This window comes from Equus asinus, chromosome 4 (assembly GCF_041296235.1).
Source record: "Equus asinus isolate D_3611 breed Donkey chromosome 4, EquAss-T2T_v2, whole genome shotgun sequence".
Lineage (NCBI taxonomy): Eukaryota > Metazoa > Chordata > Mammalia > Perissodactyla > Equidae > Equus > Equus asinus.
The window spans coordinates 100107053-100119195 of record NC_091793.1 but is presented as its reverse complement, the minus strand read 5'-3'; the positions used below and the strand labels follow the sequence as shown (position 1 = coordinate 100119195).

The 12143-nt window shown below is 33.2% G+C and overlaps 1 protein-coding gene across 50 annotated transcripts in view; it reads left to right on the top strand.

The window, feature by feature from the left end:
- The window catches only part of BAZ2B (bromodomain adjacent to zinc finger domain 2B), a 290353-nt gene that overhangs the window by 184168 nt on the left and 94042 nt on the right, over positions 1–12143 (top strand). For 16 of the 50 annotated variants that reach the window (XM_070507912.1, XM_070507920.1, XM_070507902.1 and 13 more), the window contains 4 exons: positions 720–1326; positions 2989–3282; positions 4438–4498; positions 5546–5654. In XM_070507912.1, coding sequence (XP_070364013.1) covers positions 720–1326; positions 2989–3282; positions 4438–4498; positions 5546–5654 — 1071 coding nt within the window. Of the gene's footprint in view, positions 1–719; positions 1327–2988; positions 3283–4437; positions 4499–5545; positions 5655–5919; positions 6022–12143 lie in introns of all 50 variants that reach the window. The other 34 variants (XM_070507910.1, XM_070507907.1, XM_070507891.1 and 31 more) reach the window with 3 other exon arrangements.

The window sequence follows — 12143 nt, the reverse complement described above, 5'->3', positions numbered from 1 at the left end:
GGAGGTGGTGTAAGTGTGATATGCACGGGGCATGGCAAATAGTCCAGTTTGACTAGAAACTTATGTTAGTGTCTACTTGAAAAGTCATTTGAATATCAAAATGAAAGTATTTAGACTTTATGAAGTTGGCAGTTATGGAGGAAGCACTAAAGCTTTTGACCAGAGGTAAAAATAAAATGAGGCTTATATGAAGATAAAATTGGCATTGGCGTCTAGCATATATTGGGACTTGAGTGGGAAGAAATGATAGTATGGCTTAAATTTGAGCAATACTTCCACAAAAGAATTCAAAAGACACAGTAATATGGCTGACTTGGAAAAAGAAAAGTAAAGGATGTTTTTAGGCTTTCAAGTTTGGATTATTGAGAAAATGGGAGCAATAGTAATGAGAGGGAGACAGTCAAGAAAAATATATATTTTGAAAAACAAAGACTAATTGAATTTTAAACCTCTAGCCAAGGTTCAGCAACCAACTAGTCATCACTTACCACTACTTGTATAGCACTTGTATATTTGATTTAAATTTGTATATGAGCAGCTGTTGTCAGATAATGAAGGCAAATAAAAGTCATCTTTACTTATTTATTTTAAATTTTTGTTTCTTTGTGGTAACATATATATAAATTGGTTTATAACATTATATAAATTTCAGGTGTACATGAAAGTAATCTTTGTTCTCATAGTACATCATTGTATGTTTTTAACTTATGTTTCTACAGGAACAATACAAACAGACATTCCCAGCACTGTTAAAGAAACAGGAGTCCTCTAAGAGCCTGAAGAAGGTTATTGCAGCTTTGTCAAATCCAAAAGCAACCTCTAGTTCACCAGCACATCCAAAACAAACATTAGAAAACAACCACCCTAATCCATTCTTGACAAATGCACTTTTAGGTAATCATCAACCAAATGGAGTTATTCAAAGTGTCATTCAAGAAGCTCCTCTAGCACTTACTACCAAAACTAAAATGCAGAGTAAGATTAATGAAAACATTGCTACTGCATCCAGCACCCCTTTTTCCTCACCTGTAAATTTGAGTACAAGTGGGAGAAGAACCCCTGGCAATCAGACAACTGTAATGCCCTCTGCGTCTCCCATACTGCATAGTCAAGGGAAGGAAAAAGCAGTTAGCAATAATGTAAACACAGTAAAAACACAGCAACACTCTCATCTTCCAAAATCTTTAGTGGAACAGTTTAGAGGAACAGATTCAGACATTCCCAGTAGTAAAGATTCTGAAGATTCAAATGAGGATGAAGAGGAAGAGGATGAGGAAGAAGATGAGGAAGATGATGAAGATGATGAATCTGATGATAGCCAATCAGGTTATTTTCTATTTTAAAATTTAAATTATTTCTCTAAATGCTATGTGAACCAAAACACTTCAAAGAGGTTCTTAATTCACAGACTTATAATCATTGTTATTCACTGTGTTTCACACAACGATGTGCCTTTCTCTAATGAACTAGTAAAGTATAGGAGTAAATGGAGTTGGAAATCCTAAACTAAATTCTCAGCTTTGTTAATTCACTTAACATTAAACAAATAATAACTTTAAAGTGAATATAAATGATGCATGAATTAAGAAATAATTTCACAAACTTGCTTAATTGTCATTTAGAACCATTTCATTCAGGGCCACTCATTCATCCTTTTTTTCATCTTTTCTGCTGCTTGTTGAAATGTGTCACTAGATACCTTGAACAAAGGTCAAATTGTAGTCACAGTCATTCAGAAGGTCCCAAAAACCTAAATCCCTGTGAATGTTCTTTAACAACACAGAATTTATTTAATAACATAATAGAGTACTCTCTGAGTTTATTTAGGTTCACTTTCTAGTTTGGGGTTTTTTTTTTTAACTTCTTTTTGTTTTTATTCCCCTAAACTCTCCTTGTTCCACAGAAGACTGAAAACATAAAATATAAGATTGCTTAGATTTTCAATACAAAGCTGAAATACATATTATAAAAGTTTTTGGATTTGTTACCAGTCAGCCACAAATCCAATTGTAAATTTCTAACCACCAATATGAATAAGAAAATAAAGTCAATTACACAATTTAAAGTATCTATAAGGTAAAAACAACCTACTTTCTCAGGGTAAGAACAACTTTTCTTGGTAATATTTTTTCCTGGGGTTCCCATAAATACAACTTTGCATGATAAATAATGCATATCAATGTTAATAACTTTCAGAGGCAAATTTTTATAATGAACATCAATGTAGGTAGATAGTACTACACAAAACACTATTCCACAAAAGCTGTTTTCTAGGATCCGTTAAGATACAGTCCGAGTATCAGTCCTATGTTTATCAAATTTAATCTAGAAATAGATATTACACATCTGTAGAAATGGATGCATGTATAGGGCTACAGTGCTAGAACAAACTTAAGTTATTAAATCTTTAAATTATCCCACACAATTATTTCTGTAATCCTGGTCTTTTGTGAAGACTGAGAAACCTGATGAAGTCTTGCACCTAAATTGAATTAACTAAGCCAAAAAAGGCAAGAGTCTCCCCCAGAAAATCATTCTATTGTACTTCAAAGTCCAGATGAAAGAATAAAGGAAGTTCCAGGCTTCTCTTTCTCATACTGAACCTAGTAAGCTTCTTAAGTGATTGGAGTCTATTAATTTAAATAATCAGTTCTATTCCCTCTATTCTTTAGTTTCTCCAGTAAATTAAAAGTGATTTTGAAGCCACTAAGCAGAACTCTTGTGAATAGTGTCATGTGAGAAGAACTGTTAAAGTGTTGAGTAAAACAGATAACTTTTCATGAAGAATTTTGAGGATTTATAGCCCGCATACTCTGTACTCAAATTTAGCGTGTAAGATCGTGATTTTTAAATTTACTCTTCAGGAAAGTTGCTCATTTGAGTTCTCAATCACAGATGCTGATTCCTGAACTATTCCATTTAGATACAAACTGCAAACTGTTGGTAATTATTTAGTTATAATATACAAATGCTTCTTTTACTTCCCAGAATCAGATAGTAATTCAGAATCAGATACAGAAGGATCAGAAGAAGATGATGATGATGATAAAGACCAAGATGAATCAGATAGTGATACTGAAGGAGAGAAAACTTCAATGAAAGTGAATAAAACAACTTCCTCTGTCAAAAGCCCTTCCATCAGTCTCACAGCTCACTCAACACCTCGTAACCTCCACATAGCACAAGCCCCAGGCTCTGCTCCTGCTGCCTTATGTTCTGAATCCCAGTCACCTGCTTTTCTTGGCACACCTTCTTCCACACTTACTTCAAGTCCAAACTCTGGTACCTACACTTTATTTTTATTATTGTACAGTAGAAGTCAAACCATAGCAAGAATTCTTATTTATACTGGGTTCCAGGGATGATCTCATTAGAATACAGTGTTACAGCTAGATTTTAGGTTGACTAAGAAAGGTCAGCATGTATTCTCAAAGGGTATGACCCATTACCATTTTTATTCTCTGTGCTTCCAATTTAAGAACCTGATTGATAACAGCTCTTGATTTTGTGTACTTTCCTGCTTTTGTGTTCAGTTTATGCTTCTAGAATTTAGAATTTGATTGACAGAGTTTTTTGTATTTTATAAAATTGAGCTCACTTGGTTACTTAAAATACAGTTGCATATCTGCCCAACATTTAGCCAATGTCATTTGTGTTAGTGAGTAGCATTATTATTCCATTAACATATTTGACCTTTTATAAACTTCTAGAGGTCTTCATTAAAAGTTTTTACATTAATATTCCAAAACTACTCTCTATTCTCATTTCAATAGCTAAGAAAATAAAGAGGTATACAGTAAAATATTACGTTGTTTTACTTATTTCACTCTTTTCTTGGAAATTTCTAGTTTGCTTTCATTTGCCACAAACTAGTATGATATCCTACTAATTTAAGGTGCATGTATTTGTGAAACTTGGTCATTGTCTATGAAAAATTTTACATAAATCATAACCCTATTCTTTAGTACTTTAGATTAATTAAAAGACAGAGTAGTATTTTTTACTTTGGATTTATATGAACATAGAAGTTATATTATTTTTAAATGTGTGAGCCACCTGTTGAAATTTTTCAGCGTCTTAAAACTCATATTTTCAAAGAAAACAACTGTACATGGCTTTCAGAAACCTCTATCAACTATTTCCCTCCTACTTCTTTAGCTATTTCTTTAATACAAAATGAGAGGAAAGCTATATATTTTTATCTTGCATGGTACTTTCTTTAGAGAGAAAAACTACTTTGTCATGCAGACCAAAGAAAAAAATTTTCTATACAATGTTCTGTTGAAAACCATCTAAAAATATTGTACAAGTTGCAGAAATACACTAAATAGTCCAAGTGATTAAGATATATTATTTAAAGAGAAGTCTCAAAGCTATCAAAAACTTGTCATCTATATAAACTAATCTTTCATGTTGACTGCTTGAATTTTCTTGAAGGCAGTTCCAAAAGAAGAAGAGTAACAGATGAGCGTGAACTGCGTCTTCCTTTGGAATATGGGTATGCAAAGCAGCATTTCTCTTTATGCTTCCCCTACATATTTATGCTCGTTTGACTTCTCATTCTCCACTATTAATAAAAGTGAATATACTGCATAATGCTGATTAGAGCAGAAGAGCTAGAGCAAAGGCCAAAGAAGTTGATCTATCAGAAAACTGAAATGAAGGCTAACAGCTATGTTTCGGGGTGGCAGAGCTGGGATGGCATCGTGCAGCCAGGTGGGAACATGACTGAGAAGGAAGCAAGAGTAAATCATTTGGCAAAGGGCAGGGACACAGTTAAGAGTGTCAGAGGTTTTTGTGAAGATAGAATTAAAGGACAGTGAAAGCCTCTGTGAGCAAAACTGAAAGACTTGAGCAGAGTTTGGCTAAAATGGTTTAATTCAAACTGAGAATTTTCACACTGGAGGTATGTGCTACTCAAAGAGCAGGGAGCCAGATTTTGGGGCCAGCCCAGTGGCCCAGCGGTTAAGGTTGCAGTTCCGCTTCTCCGCAGCCCAGGGTTCACTGGTTCAGATCCCGGGTGTGGACATGGCACCACTTGGCAAAAGCCCTGCTGTTGTAGGCGTCCCACATATAAAGTAGAGGAAGATGGGCATGGATGTTAGCTCAGGGCCAGTCTTCCTCAGCGAAAAGAGGAGGATTGGCAGTAGTTAGCTCAGGGCTAATCTTCCTCAAAAAAAAAAAAAAAAAAAGAACAGGGAGCCAGATTTACTTTACTCTTCTCACTTAAAACTTTTCAAATGTAAAAAATCAGTACACATTGGTTAATAAATATGTCCTAATACTCAAACACCAGTTGTTATTTCTAAAAAATTTAGTGGAGTTTCATGTGTAAATTGAGTCTTTAATTTTTAGTTGAATTACTTAGCTGAAAATCTAAATAATTTTAATAGTAAATGTATCTGAGTTGTATGGTTAGGGGTTTGTATTTCTTTGTATTTTTCCTGTTTCTGAAAGAGCATGTGTTAATAAATTTTTTTTTTTAATTTTTGAAAGCTTTCTTAAAATTAAAGTATGTTATAACCCTCATTTCTGTTATGTGTAGCTGGCAAAGAGAGACGAGAATAAGAAACTTTGGAGGGCGCCTTCAAGGAGAAGTAGCATATTATGCTCCATGTGGAAAGAAACTTAGGCAGTATCCTGAAGTAATAAAGGTACATACTTTTCACCAAATAACATACATTTGGTGCCTTTTAAGCATGCTTATGAAAAAAAAGTGCACTCCTTTCTCAGATAAAGTTCCTTGATACAACATATTCTCTTGTATGGGACTAATGTACTTAACCTAAATTGATCTCCTATAAATCCATAGCCCCTTGATAGAATATTCAAAAACATTAGTGTCCTCAAGATAGCTATACATCAAAGCTGGGTTGTAATTATTAAAACCTGAAGTGGAAAAATATGTGATTTTTTCAGTATCTCAGCAGAAATGGAATAATGGATATCTCAAGGGACAATTTCAGCTTCAGTGCAAAAATAAGAGTGGGTGACTTCTATGAAGCCAGAGATGGACCGCAGGTATCCACTTTTTAAAAAGTATAGTCTTTGAACCAAAAAGTAGTACCATAACCTAAATGAAGTAAACTTCACTACTCTCTGGAGCATTGCCTTTTGTTAGTTAATTCATATGGAGCTATACATATAACTTTGTGGTAAACGCTCACCAAGGCCTCAATTTATTATGTTTCAGTAACAAGGAGCTTTGACATAGTAGATGTCTCTTTCTGATTTTTTAAGTAAATTTTTTCCTGTTTATTGACTCTATCAGTAATTTTACAGTTTATACAGGTATAAAAGTATCTGCATGTTCATGTGAAATATAGGAAAACATTAGTTCCCTGAAAGGTAAACAGTTTTTAAAAATTTATTTGAGTAGGAAAAATACGTTGTGATAAGTCAGTCAAAAAGGGGATAAATATGACTTAGTTTTTTGGAAGGATCTTATCCATTGGATTATGCAGTGCTGTATGGTCCATTTTTACAAGTTTGGTAATTTAGGGGGAGGGGGTGGAATTCCTTAATATTATTGGAGTGAAATTTCTGGTTTTTGCAGAAATTGAATTTTTACGTTAATTATACACATTTCTGAAAATATCAGTACAGCTCCCTTTTGAGCTTGAGGGTTGAGTCCACAAGCTCACTAAGCAGCACAGAGAACCCACCGTGGAGACCTCGTTTCCTACATTTGCTTTAATGTTCTGCCTTTGTTCCTTACTTGGATTCAGCTGCATATCCTTATTATCCGCCTTGAACTTTAGCAGCTCCATTGAAAGAGGTCCTAGTTAAGGAGTGAGGAGACCTAGATTCTTGTTAATCCATGAAATAGTTTTGTGATTTCAAACAACAACAAACTAGTGGCCCCCTTTTCCCAAATTTTTTTACCTGCAACATGGAGACAATAATTTTACTTCCACCTCAGGATTATGGTGAGTTTAAAATGAGATCATGTGCATGAAAATGTTTCAAAAGATTAGAATGCTCAGCCAACTGAAGTTGATATTTTCTTTCTCAACTGAAAGTTTTTCCCTTTTGGCCATTATAATGCGCAGAAAGAAATTTTTGCTGGCAATAATATTTTCTATTGTGAATAGGCAAGCTTTTCCATCCTATCTTACCCTCTAATTTTATAGTTATAGAAATAGAAAAGGTCTTCCTAATTTTGCAGAAGGTTTATTATGAAAGCTCAAAGATTGAGGGCATTTTCTAAGATCACACAACCTCAACCAGGAGACACATAACCAGAACTCAAGATTTCTGACAGTGTTCTTCTGCATTCATCATATAACCTATTTTCCATTGTTGTCCATGACTTTTTAAGGAACAAGTTATATCCAGATCCACTGGATTTACTGTTTACTGGTAATTCTAAAATGCCAAAATATATTTATCTGAGGTTTGACTTCTTTATGGAAATATATTCTAGGATTTTTCTATTTTTCTTTCTATTTTTTAAACTTAAAAATAATTTTTAACTCAGATTAAATCTGTCACCAAACAGAATCTCAGAAGTCTCATGAACCACAGTGTTATTTTACATACTCCATATATACTGGATCAGTTTTTTAGTCATAAAACATATTAGAAGGCAATAATAATTTTACTTAAAAATCTGTCTCATTTTTTAATCTTTTGATTCTTGTTATCAAATCCTTACTTGTCTTGTTTATGCCAAAGATATCTCTATGTTTTGAAGTTCAGTAGATTTTTGTTCTGAGAGGGAAGCTAATTGCTGTTCAATAGATAAAGGATTTTTTATTTTGTATCAGTGATAATTAGACTTAATCTATAAAGCCTCATTAGGCAGAGCAGAATGTTCTTTGACATCCATTCACTTTTTATTAAACATAATCAGTGTTTTCCAAATGCATATTGTCTTGTTGAAAGATAAATTCCAATCAAGGAAATATGATGAATTACTAAATCCAGAATACGTTAAGCTGCCAACATTTCAGCAGCCTGATAAGGGAAAATATTAGCAATTTTGAGAGCACTTTTCTCATTTAAAAAAAAATTAGTAAGTTGAATTCATTTCGGGATACTTTTAGAGAGCAACAATTAAAGGTAAGTAATCCAAAAAAATGTTTAGTTAATTAATTAGAGATGCATATAGTTGTGGAGCCATATACCTTTCTACATATTGTATGATCAATATGTATAAACATATAGTAATTAGAAATATATATAATTATATAATAATTTTCTATGAAAATTAACAAAGATTATATTTTTGTTGATTAACCATGATGTGTAATAATTTTGGTTGGCCTAAATTTTGTAGAAGATATAAAATATAATTTGGGACAAGGACACTGTTACCATGCAGTGAGGATCTGTGTGTATTTACAATATATCTGCCTTTCTAAAAATTATATAAATAGTCTGATGGCTGTATATATAGTGAAAAACAAAACTATGCATCTTGAAAGGCTGGAGGGAAATATGCAGAATTTTAACAAGGGATGTAATGGTTGGTGGTACACTGGGTCATTTTTTTCTTTCTACGTTTCACGTTTCATATTTTCTGGAATTTGCTTGTATTACATATAATGTGAAAAACAATTTCCCATTTAAAAGAATAAATGCTTCTACCCTTTGTAATCCAATAAAGCTAAGCATTCCGTTTTCCAAATGCATGGAGATTGTATATAATGATTTTAAATGTTAATGATACAGTTTTCCCAGCTTCTTATATTTATTTTGGGTGTTTGATGGCAAATGAAATACCTTATTTGCAGATTCATTAGTATTCTTAATCACTCTCCTAATAAAACATTTGCATTGGAAAATGTATTTTCTCCATCATAGTTTTATTTTTTCTCTTGAAACTTACACAGAAAACCCCAATATTAGTTCTATAAGTTCTAATTTTGTTCAAGGCATTTCAAAAATTCCAAGAATGGTATTCCAAACCTCTATATTTTACTAATGAAATTTAGGAGATGATAATTTCTCCTAGAAGATAATATGTGCTGTAGAGAACCATGGTTATTTTGTATAAGTTAATCATTTTTAACTCAAGATATTTCTGAGCTTAAGATAATGATGATACAAATCTTTATTAACAGCAAACACTTGTTCAAAATATTAACTAACTTTCTGTATAATATAGTAGGATGAGAGGTCTGAAAGCTCACATGTATTGAAATTTAAATATATTCATTATTAACTAAAGGACAACAATCTAATGATTACCTTTAAAAAAAGAGAGAGAAACCCTAATTTAAGTAGATAGGATTGACACACAAGAAATGAGGAGGGAAAAGCATTTAACCTGTTCATTATCAGTTTTATTTATTTCAGTTTACAAATGTGGTAAGAGATCTGTAAAATCAGCTACTTGTCAGTATCTACTGATACTTAGATATTAAACACTTCCTACCAGCTTCTGTAGAAACCATGATTTTTGTGATGGTAGACTTAGTGGAACAAAATGAACTTTAACATTCTTCATTAGTTCGTGCTATACTGGCTGGCTACCTTCTAAAGAAATTCTGTTAACTATTTTAGCCAGTGAAACCTCTTGGAAAAAGATGTAAGATAAATGGATTTCTTACAGACTTCTGCTCCATTAGATTATAAAGAACTTGTGGAACCTAATGTTTATCATCGTTTTCATTTTATTTTGTTTATGAGTGTCAGAATGATAGGAAGATTGAACTAGACAGATTTTAGTAAATATAAAACAGAGTTGTTTTTATTTACCTAAATGTGGTACTTAGGTAAAAAGGTAAAAGGTATTTACATTTTTATATGAATATATGAAGGCTTTAAAATAATTTGTTAATAACAAAGATTATTTTGAAATATATGATAATCTACTTTGAAAAGCATTTTTTGTGGTTTGTAGAGAACAAAACATTTAAGCATAAATGTGACAACTAAGTTTATTTTTTTCAACTAGGAGGTTCACAGAGTACAATAATGAATATTTATTATGTTCAGGCCAAAAAAGCACAGAAAAGGAAAGATGCAAAGAAGGAACGGACTAAAAGTGACTTGGAAAATGTTGCTTTCTCTATTTGAGATGTCTTTTTTTAAAAAAGATATTTCTTCTTTTTAATAGCATAAGGCCATAAGAAAAGAAAAATATCTATAGTTCTTACTGAAAAAAGCCTTTTTTCTTAGCCATTTAATCAATAAATGTTTGTGTCAAATACTTAATGTGCCAGGCTTTTTTTTCCCCCAAATAAATTTTCCCTAAAGGCATTTTCTATAAAGGAAATTCTGAACATATTTTATTATAGAAATGAAGTTGAAAGCCTGGCTTTGAGGAAAAACTAGTGGTCATAGAGAAACTGAAGAGTACAAAAGAACAGAAGTTATGATCACTAGCTTGGAGAAGCTTATTGTCTGAGGAGGATAAAACACTAAGGACAATGCTGTCCAGCTAAAACCAACATTTTGTTAGGAAGGAATAAGGGGAGACTTCACAACAAAGCAGGCAACGCAGTTTCTGGCAAGATTGTAATGCTGGTAATTATTTCAAATAAGTGAAGAACAAAAGCTTGGGAGTCAACAACCAGGGTTCTAATTCAACTCTGCTGTTAACTGCCATACCTAATGCAACATAGCTGTGGGCACATAAGGACACTGAGAACATGAAAGATCAGTACCAGAAATCTAAGTCTGGAAACTTATGTCACTAATCTGCCAGGTAGGATTTTTGATGGCTAGGCAAGGGCGTGTACTAGGAGGCCAACTGTGTGAATCCAAGTGTGGAGCTGAGGAGGTATTTGAAAGTCTTGACTCTTAGAGGGTAACCTACAGTGAGTAACTGGAAAGCATAGACAGCACTGTGGAAACAATTGTATCAAATGACATCTTTCTCAATTGTTTTTAATAGATGACATCCATCTCCCAGCATAGATAGCTGTTCTTACTCTTTCACATCTTTGAGTGCTATTCAGTATATGATATTAACCGACTATGATTAAGGTAGATTGAGAATCCCTAATGCTGTTAAGTTTATGGTATATAAAGCTATCACTATCTACCTCTGACACCATAAAGTAGCTAAAAATAGACATAATACTAAACTGTGAAATAGATATAAGGAAGTCCAACAAAATTTGATTTTTCTCAAAATGTTAACTTAGTTTTTTGTAAAATATGAAATGTCAAGCTCTGTCAAAAATATTTGATACCCTTGCTTTACTTGTGCCCTAAGATTTTGAAATTGATTCTGTTAGTGAATGTAGAAAACCCAGTTAATTAGACAATTCAGTGTCCCTAAGATAAGGTGCAGACAGACCAGTTGCTCATGAGATGTTCAGCTATACTTTAGAGTATCATTTGTGAAGAATAATAGGTATGTTGAAATAGAAAGTCATATTTAAATTAAATCTCATAATATCTCATCTTTTTTTGAATTTCTGAATACAGAAAACATTTAAAAATTTATTTGAAATAAGTGCTTTCTTTAAAATTCTGTTTGGTTTTTAAAGCATAAAATACTTAAGAGCAATAAATTTGTCAGTTTTCTCAAGAATTTCTCCATCCTGTATCTTAACTTTGTTCAGAAAGAAAATCTCACTACCATTTTCTTTTTCCATGCCGCTTAGAGATTACTCCAAACCTTAATCACCTTTCTAGTCTCCGTTCATGCTTCTCCTTCACATCCTGGTAGTCCTCTCTCCAAAAAAAGACCAATGTATTCATCTTCTTTTCCAGCTCTAATTCTCACGTCCTAATCCAGATCATCATTTCTTTATCTTTTGCAGGTAAATATTCGCCCTGAGCTAACATCTGTTCCCAACTTTCCTCTTTCTTTTTTTTTCCTCCCCAAAGCCCCCAGTGCATGGTTGTATATCCTAGTTGTTAGTCCTTCTAGTTCTTCCATGTGAGCCACCACCAAGGCATGGCAACCGACAGACAGGTGGTGTAGTTCCACTACCAGGAAATGAACCCAGGCCGCCGAAGTGGTGAGCACACCAAACTTTAACCACTGGGCCATCAGGGCTGGCTCCAGACCATGATTAATTTTTAAGTGACAATTGAGACAACTTCTTGTCCCAACCTCTAAAATCTTTTTCAAATTCATTACTACTCAGGGTGTGGTCCTTGAATCACCTGCATTAGAATAGCCTGAGCCTAAGGTCCTGGTTAAAAATGTTGGTCCTTTTGGAAAGAGGGCTTTCTCT